We start from the raw sequence: 9,975 nt of genomic DNA on the forward strand, positions 1-9,975 counted from the left end.
ATTGAGGGCCTTTTGTTTGGCGTTTGCTGCTTCCCTTGTCGTAATCCCAGCACATACGCTTGGCAGCCTCTATTGGGTAAATCCTCCGAGTCTCACGATTCCAAATCGCTATATTAACAATGCCTCGAGTACTCATTCGCTTTCTGAGGATATGAATTATTATATTTAGTTCTCGTTGCAAGATCCCATGACTAGGTTGGCCTCCATCAATGGCACCAAAACGTGGCCTTTCCGAACTCATAAGCGAGCGGTCACAGGGCACGCCAAACCCGACATTAGTTTGGGATTTATAGGGCCAAAGCATAGAATTTCATCGCCCCTTCTTCCCTCTTTCGGGGAACTTTGCGCGGTGATTTCCTAATTTTTCCCGTCCGTTTGATATTTATCCAAAAGGGTGGCTTCCTCATGCACGAGTATGCTCTTCTTTGAAGGCCCAAAAGGGGCCGTGTATGCGCAATCCCTGTGTAGTCATGCGCACTGGCAATGAAAAAAGTGACACATGATCCAAAAATTGGCACATGATTTCCTTTTTTAAGGCAAAAATCGAATGCCCCCCTTATTGATATGCACCAAAATAAAAAAAAATTACTGCATATGGATTTTAGAAAGTCTGACTTGATAAATTACTAAATATTAAAAAAAAAATTGGAAAGACAGTACCGTTCGTAAAACACCTGCTGCCAATAAACAACACAAAAGCTCAAAGATCGAACTAATCTTCCAAGCGCTCAAGTTTGTTTCCCAACAAAATGTGAGAATAGCTGATTTGAAGGTGAATAGATGACACACCCAAGCTGATAGTGATAAAGGAACAAGATATGACCTGCAAATTGGCACCTGGGAGAATAGCTGATTTGCCGGCTATTGAGTTGGTTTACGAGGAAACTATCAGACAACCTTAAATCAACATAAAATCTTATTCGAGCAGAACGTTCAAAGCATCAGAAATAAAAGCTGCCACGCAACCAGTGACGACGATAATTCTGTAACAGCAAAGCAAACCACAGGTCTGGACAAGCACTAGGAATCCAAGGAAACATTGGTGGAGAACAGAACAATTCTATGCATTAGTCATTTAGAGGGGGCCCGGAAAAGTGCCATTCTCCCTTTGCTCATTCCATTTCTCAACCTGGATCGGTGAACAAACAAACGAGGTGTTAATAGAAAGGGGGAGAGACGAATCAAACATTATATTTAGGGATAAATAAAGTGCAAAAAAAGCTGCAACTCAGATAAAAAGGTTGCATGGGAATATCACCACTAATCACTGAAATAAAAAATAATAATAATAGAATGAAGTAAGAAGAATTGTAGGTTCCAAAAGGCATGAGAAAGAGTTCACCATACAGAAAGGAGAATGAAGTCCTGGAAACAAAAGTTCCATTGACAATAGATGGCCTCCGCATTGAAATGACAAGAGCAAACCAATCAAGAGGAGCTTCCTCCAACTCACCTTCCGGCTTCTGGTGTTGAAGCTGTTTTAAAATTGAAACACGATTTGTTCTTACATAACTTGTAAGGAACTTTGTTTCCTGAGTCTTGATAGTGGGTACTTAAAGGCATAATGTCCTGAACATTCTCTGTAATCACGTTGGCAACTCAGCAGGAACTCTGACACATCAAATGAAGGCACAAACTGACAACTTAAGACCACCAGAACAAAGCTCAAAGCAGCCATCATGGATCACTCTATTGCCATATCATGATCGCATCCACAACCAAGGTTTTAAGTACAGGTTTGGTACACGATCCAACAACTGACAAAATGCATCCACACGAACAACAAACTAAATAAAATTTACAATGTTTAGCAATACCTCACCTGTAATCAAGAAAGTGTGTCCAACAATGCAAAAGAAGAATAAGCATCATCTTGTGGCATTTACCTCACTTTCTATTCGAGCATGTGAATTGTAAGAAGCCAAGTTGCCAATCATATTGAGCTTCAACTTGTTCATAATCCCTTGAACAACAACATTCTCCCAAATTATCAACATTAATAAAAATGATGTGTATATTCCAATGCACCATGCTATGTCCATAATGTAGGAAAGACATTGATCGCTCGCTTTAACCGATATGGTCCCATGGTGTTCATGCATCTAATAAGCAAGGCCTCTCAATGGTGCTTCTATATTATATTATACTTTGACATTTAAGGCTAAGTCAAATTTAAACCAGCACCTTCAATTCCTGATAGAATATATAATTCTCATATTACTGAGAAACTGAGAGATGTGAGTACAGTGCAAATGCTCAAAGCCTAATCCTGATGGCATCCCCAGCTAGACCAGTTTGATTGCCCATCATGAATTTGGACCTTCATCAAGTTTAAGCAGTAGTATAGATCAAGAAAGCTTCTTGTGGTTGTCGATCCATTGGTTGAAGTATACAGTTGCGAATTTGACCAGCAAATGTCCACGCTACTTCTCACATAACGAGTGGTTTTCTTCAAATGCTTCTCTACCACCAAAAGCAAGCTTATATAAAATTATAAGCAACTGGAATGCAGTTGGCCTAAAGTAAACTCACATTCATAACATGCAAATACAACAAGCTACTATTTGCTCCTCTAGATCCCGCGCTCCACACTGCATCAAGAGATCAAACTCTTCCATGTAGTCCTTAAAACCAACTTCTTGCTGGAGATTATACATTTGGAGAGGAGCAAAAAGAGAAGGTATTTATCAGGTAGAACATCATTCACAAAATGCCCATCTTCTCCAGTCAAGATCAAATTTAAATTTTCTTATCTTCTCCCTATGAGTCTTCAGTTGCTCCCAGGTCACAGCAAATCAAGCATGTTTGTCCTTATTTTGGAGAAGTCTTGGGTCTGCAACGAACTGAGATGGTGACAGCTAGTTGCGATCAGACCTCTTTCACATAAATTGCATTAGATTCAATTTCCTCTTAACTGACCAATTCTCATCAAGCTTTCAATGCAAAAAATGGACAAAAAAGGTGTAAAGCATGCCCATAAATAATGTGAAACATATAATGTCCTTCAGTTCCTACATGTGTCAGACACTTCAGCTCAATAGTTAGACTTGCTTTCTTGACTTTCTTATCCTAGATGTTAGAATATGAAATCATGTTGAAGGAACTTCATCACCTGGTCAACATCTAAAACAAGAACTATCATAACTTTTCCAAGCTATAAAAATATCTAGGGGTGTACATGGTTTGGTTTGGTCTGATTTGAGGATATTCTTCAATCAAACCAGTAAATTATGGTTTGCCAATTTTACTAACCAAACCAGACCATTTTATCACTCAAACTAGACCTAACCAGACTGTTGAATTACGGTTTGGTCCGGTTTGATCAACGGTTTGACATATTACAATATGAAAGACGAAAATCCTTAAGGAAAAAAATTCTAGCCAAAAAAATACTGAAATTATTAGGATAGCTTTCCGACTAATGTATAGCTCCGATTTACGAAACCATTAAAGTGAAGATTACGCTTATAACCATCGAAAAGCTAGACTCTATTCTAGAATTTATGTGTTCACATATATATACACACATATTATGGTTTACGGTTTGGTTTGGTCTAATATTTTTGTAAAATCAGACTAGATCATTAAACTGTTTTATATAAAAATTATAAACCAAATCAGATCATTTTAGTTTTCAAACCAGACCATATTGATAAAAATGGTTTGGTCTGGTTCGGTTTAACGGTTTCGACCATTTAGTGAACACCCCTAAAAATATCTATGAAATAATGCAGATCTAATACATATTTGACATGATCTCTCTTTCCTATAAAGGATAGACAAGCAAGACATCATGATCTTACCTGGTCCACATCTAAAACAAAATCCAATTTCACATGCAAAATCAGTATAGGCCCAACACTGTCTCCACATAACAAGCATGGCCCAACATGATATTATAATTGAACAGAATTTCCTCGAAGCGCAGCTTATGAAGGTAAGCAACTATTTTTCAACTTAGAACACAGCGAAAACAACCTAGGCTTGTCCAATAACAAGAGAATTCCAAAATAGACACCGATTAACTTCTCATTCAAGCAAATAAGCTAACTACCGATTTTAGACATGATGTCATAGACTGATCCAATAACCAAAATAACTCCAGATTAGATTGAAAGTTTGAAACCCTTACTAAGAATATGCTAATGTAAGAAAACTTATCAAAAATACATGATGAGATGTATATTCAACACAAGATGTGCAAAATGAAAAAACAGAATGACCAAAAGGAATGCAACAAGATCAGATGGAAATAAGAAAACTAGTTGTTTACTGGAGTATGTCAAAGATACAGTAAAACCTCATTTTTTATCAGGATTCGAAAATGAAGAAATGGCAAAAGACTAGCATGAATTGCCCATGTAAGCAAGTTAACGGGAAATTCAAAACCAAGCACAGAAAGAAATTGGTCAAGACTGAAACTCAAAATTTTTGAATTTGCCTTTGGAGTTTCAAGGAATTTCAAGTTATGTTTCCAATTATCTATTATTTAGTCAGGAAATACAGCAATCAATCTCTCATCACAATTTTGTCTCCTAACCCATGCCAGCAAGGTTCTTTTTCATATTCTCAATTATTATATATACACCCATGAGGTCGCCATCTACAGGTCACTTATTTCCATCCAGAGTTTTCTGCATAAATGCAACAATCCCATACCCTCCACTTACCAACACATCCTCCTACCCAACTCTCCAAAGAGGAAAAAGCTCACCAAAAAAATCTGTGTTTACTCTTTCTACTGAAACACATTTATAATGCACCAACAGTGATAAGGTGACATGTCCTCCAGTTACACTAACTCATATGCTCTTTCCCCTATAACTCTCATGCATATAACAATGTTCACTTATCCACTGACATGCAAGTGCTAGTTCTAATACTCTTTCCCATGATTTTCCCAATGCAGGGTGGTCCAATTCCAACACTGCAAGTTTGCAAACCCCTTCCTTGACATAATTTCATCTGGCAATGATCATCAAGTAATACTACTCTCCACTCCCAAATATGCTTACAAGCTCTTTCCTTGATATGCAATTCACTTTCTTTTTTTCCATCACTAAGCATTGTATTCACATGAATCACATCAATTTGCTATAAAGGTTAAATCATCTGACGAAAAAAAAACAATATCTATGATGCAAAATGTACTCTAACATAACCATAAAAATTCAACTCAACAAGCATGAAACAATTGTAATCCATTTTAATCCAACTGGAAGAGATGAAGCTAAAGGAGCTTTAGACAGTATTCAATTGCTGAAAAAATAAATAAAAAATATATATCAACAGAAGAAAAGGAAATAAGAGAAAATTAAAAATTTTCTTATGGTTGGTGGGGATAAGAAAATTGCAGCGGAAGTTGCAGGCAAAAAAGCTAATACATAATTAATATACAATTGTCCCAAGCTAATCCACTTGCTTATCCATTATTTTCCCTTTAAAATAACTAGCTTGGGAGAAGAAAAGTTCTAGGCTTATTAAAGAAAATATTAGGCCATTACTTTCTATGTATTTTCCAAAAATTATATTTTTCACTAGACAATGTTATAGATTGTTCTTCTTGTTTCTTCTCTTTTGCTTTCTAAACAAAAAAAAAAAAAAAAATAGGGCCCTAGATTTCACATTAACCAAACGAGGGAATGGCTCCCAAGGTTAAATTCCATATCAAGTTGTACCAAAAATTTCCCAAAATATAAGGAATTGAATTTAGAACAATAGGACCAATCCAGTTTAACAGGATAATGTTTGGAGAACAAGGGAAGCTCTACTAAAACATGGAAATAATGGTTCTTTGAGACAGATAATAAATGTTAAAATATAAGTAAAAACTAGACTGGAAGATAAATGGGCTAAAACAACAGGCATAAACACTCACCCATTCCATTGGGCATAGAGATCTATAGTATCTGGCAAATTTTTGACACTCAGAAGCATCTTCACCTTTAGCATTCAAACACCTGCATTTGCAGTTATATGTCTAGCTAATTACATTCACCATTTCAAATGGGCATTTGCAATAGCAGATACACTAGACAGGTTGTAACTAGTCAGCATGTTAATAATTTATTAAACAGACAGAAATATAAAACAAACATACTTGTGATATTCAATGTAGCGAGTGAAACAGTGCCTCGTCTGATTTGTTGTGGGAAAGCGAAAATCAGCTGGTGCAGTTTTCAACTCAATCTAACAGACAAGCACACAGCAATATAAAGATCAGCATGAAACATTCTCCACAAGCATTCTTATACCTAAGAGAAGAAAAAGGTTTAGATAAAGCTTTCAAGAAATCAAAAAGTAAACTAAAACTTAAGCACATAAAATCGAATGAAAATTAAAAGCAATAGAACTTTAAAAATGACATGATTAGGCACGAGTTTTCTGACCATTCAAGATACTCAATAAGCATCTAAGGAATCTTAGAGGAACATCCAACTTGGAGCATATAACCAAGAACTATAGTTATGCAATTCTGAGACTATATTCACAGCTCTTGGGTTTTGCTGAGCAACTTCATAAAAATATATGCAAATGGAGCATTCAACATACTATGAATAAGTTCAGTCCTCTTTATGACCACTACAACCATTGCTACTCAATGAATTAGATGGAACAGATTGTGTCTTTGTAGATACTAGATTGCAATGTACTTATATAACCTAATTTTTTAATGATTTAGTATGCCGGTGGGGCCCATGCCACAACCCCCTTAGATATTCAATCAATAGAAAGAAGTGTTAAATTAATTTTACATATGTAAAAGACTTAGATTATTTATCAATAATTGCAAACACAAAATGATTGTTCATATATAATTGCCAAATAATTACTCATATTTCATACTAATAGTCATTGCTCCATACCTGCTACATTAAGACTATGTTACAGAGACATTTGATTTTAGTAGTAAACATACTAGTACCTAGAGCTCAAAATAGTTACTGAAACCATTTAAAACAAAAAGGTTAGTGAGTTCCATGATATTGAACAAAAAGGTTAGCTACATTACCCCAACATCAAGACTATGTTAAGCATAGCATTTTTTTTCACTGGGAGGCAAGCAGTGAAATTTATTCGAATTATTGATGATCAAGGCTCTCTAAAAAGAACCAAAGGGGCTTCCTTTAATTGGGCAGGAAAAATAAAAAGAAAAAAAATAACGCACGGAAACAAGAGGAAAACAAATGAAGCTTCAAATGCATGAAAATTATGCAATTAACCCATCAAGAAACCACGTTATCACAATTATTTACCTTGTTAAGAAAAATGAAGAAAGCCACACGGACGGAAATTAAAAAACAAGATCAGGAAACCCTTGGTCCATGGCTTACACAATATTTTACAGTGGCCAAAAAAAATCAATAAATCCTAACATACGAGGTGCAGAAAATTTGTTTTAATACGAGATAAAAGAAAATTCTTGATGCTAAACCGTAAAATATCAAATCTAAAGATAGATTAATGAATTCGTAAACGATCTAAAGTAGAGGAGAAAAGAGAGAAAGATCGGAAAAACTAGGGTTAAATCAAGCGGTCGTGAGACCAATTAATCAAGAGAAGGAGAGAAGGGTTACCTCCGCCATCGGGATTTTCTTGGTCGTAAGAAACGCAACCCTGGATTGCAAGTCACCACGGCAACGAACGAGACTGGACGCCCCTCTCGACACAATTTTCAGATGGACCCTGAAATGCGATTATGTCCGTAGAGTTCGACCGTTGGATCAGCAGCCGGTGAATCATCCGAGACCGCGACGCGATGAGGTGCAAGTTGGGCCCGACTGGCGCTCACTGGTATGGCTCATCAAAATTCCTCACAAATTTTTTTTTTTCTTTCAAAAAAATTACGAAATCCTGTATTAATATCATAGCATCCTATATCATAAAATTTTATATTGAATATTATATTTTTTTTATAAAATATTATAACATCAGTATAAAATATTAAAATTTTTATAAAAAATATTTTTATTATTTAAAATTTTAAATAAAAAATAAAATTATAATATTAAATATATATTAAAAATTAATAATTATATAATCTAATCGGATAAAATGATGCATTTCATGTCAGATTTTTTGCATCATAGATAGTGTATAAAGAATTTCGCTACGTAGCAAACACAACAGGTGTTTGTATGAAAAATGCTGTGGCCCATGTCCAAGATGACCAATGAAAGCAAAAAGCACGTAGCAAGAAAGAACTGGCGACCCAGATTAAAAAAAACAATACGAACCAAAAGAGGCAATGGAGACACAGAATACTCAACTGGGCAACAGAAGACAGATAAAGGCTATGGAAAAAGCAAACACCATACAACCGTAAATGTATATCAGAAGGATAAATCTTGTGAGCAACAATCCTCATAATCTGGATAAATCTGTGTAACGTATGTAAGAGAGGATCAAGTAACATGTGGAGCAAAAGATGCAGCCAAGTTTAAAAAGCCAATATACTGAGCAGTGAACTGAATATGAAGGGCTAGCCGAAGGCGAAATAGTAAATGCAGCAGGTTGATATAAGCACAAATATAACCATAGTAAGTATGTAAATCAACAGGATGAGCACGAAACAGAGCTCCTCCAAGTGAACAATAGGGCATCGAACTGATAAGCTGGAAATAATATAACCTGAGCAGTGTAAAGCACAACAACAAGAGAAGAATATAGTTTTGAAGCGCATAATACTATATATGATGGCGATAGTTCTTGAGATTAAATGTCTCTAATAATGAAGCAGTGTGAATAATAGAAATAGAAGTAAAACATAATATAATCAAGGCCCTGTACAGAGAAACAAATGATAATGTTAAAAATAAACCATCAATACCCCACTCACTATGGTCTCATTCTTCCCATTATAATTTTTCCTCTCATTTCTTTTTCTCTGTTATTTTGAATCACAGTATTTTCAATTGCCACTCTCTCACTGTCCTTTCTGTTTACTTTCCATTCAATTCTGTATTCAACGGTCTTATTTCCCTCATCATTTTCTTGCTTTTTTCCAAGATGTAATTCTTCAAACCCCCTTCTCTTTATTTGCAATCTACATTTCGCAATTAAAACTTTATTAAACTTTACAAGGGCTGTCATTTGGTGATCTAAATCTAGCGTACATATCAAATGATGGATTTGAAAGAATATCTACATTAGAAACTAGACAAATATTTCTACTAAAAAAAGTAAAAGAAACTAGACAAATATTTCAACCATAAAAAAAAAGAAACTAGACAAATATGCATAAAATGTTTAGAGATTAAATAACACAGAACAATACATTTGTTTGACCACTCAATGCATATACACTCTGGGTCTCCAAATCACATGACTTTTGATGTGTATGTAAACAGTTTAGAGGAAGTAGATAACATCCAGTGGCTAGGATCATCGATGTTGGACCCCCTCCACACCCAAAGCAATGTTAACTCTATAATACCAATCTTGCACCTAAATATTTTACTTCTAAACCTTCCATTCCATCCACTTCATTAATACTCTATTGATCTCCTCATCATCTCTTAATACCTCCTCATATACTAGGAGGAAAAATGATAGAATCACTATCAGAAAATTCCATAACCATCAATATTAGTAAGTCTAAAGAGGTTTCGCAAGAAGATGAAAGTGTCGGCAGCTATGTTACTTGGGTTTGGTTACATACATTTCTGACCATAGGATCCTTTTAGTCATTAAGAATTCTTCTTGCACATCATACCCGAGTGTCACACCCCTAACCATTTCTAGGTGCTGGGTGCAAGAGCTCCGCGGTAAACTGAAGCGTCTGGATACAGAAACAGCACCATTTCCAGGTGCTGGGTGTTTAGAGATTCATTTACGGAAACAGTTTAAATTTACAAATATGATTGTAAATTACAGGGTTGTTAATTATTATAATCAGTTCACGACAATTAACAACCAATACATGGGAATGAATCTTGAATTTTTATTCAAATTGATACCTAGATTGAAAACAGT

General features: G+C 35.3%; 1 protein-coding gene across 3 annotated transcripts; it reads right to left on the reverse strand.

Moving 5' to 3' along the window:
- Positions 1–898: 898 nt before the first annotated feature.
- Positions 899–7,735, reverse strand: LOC105050763 (cytochrome c oxidase subunit 6b-3). 3 transcript variants are annotated; one of them, XM_010930906.4, is made up of 4 exons: positions 7,578–7,734; positions 6,101–6,189; positions 5,879–5,960; positions 899–1,129 (listed from the first exon to the last, which is right to left on the reverse strand). In XM_010930906.4, the coding sequence occupies exons 1-4, from the start codon at positions 7,584–7,586 to the stop codon at positions 1,076–1,078; spliced, it is 234 nt and encodes a 77-aa protein (XP_010929208.1). In that variant the 5' UTR covers positions 7,587–7,734; the 3' UTR covers positions 899–1,075. The 3 variants fall into 3 exon arrangements, with proteins under 3 accessions (XP_010929208.1, XP_073118063.1, XP_010929209.1); XM_073261962.1 differs by lacking the exon at positions 899–1,129 and adding an exon at positions 2,170–2,458 and having other exon boundaries at positions 7,578–7,735; XM_010930907.4 differs by lacking the exon at positions 899–1,129 and adding an exon at positions 2,474–2,843 and having other exon boundaries at positions 7,578–7,735.
- Positions 7,736–9,975: the final 2,240 nt, after the last annotated feature.

This window comes from Elaeis guineensis, chromosome 8 (genome assembly GCF_000442705.2).
Source record: "Elaeis guineensis isolate ETL-2024a chromosome 8, EG11, whole genome shotgun sequence".
Lineage (NCBI taxonomy): Eukaryota > Viridiplantae > Streptophyta > Magnoliopsida > Arecales > Arecaceae > Elaeis > Elaeis guineensis.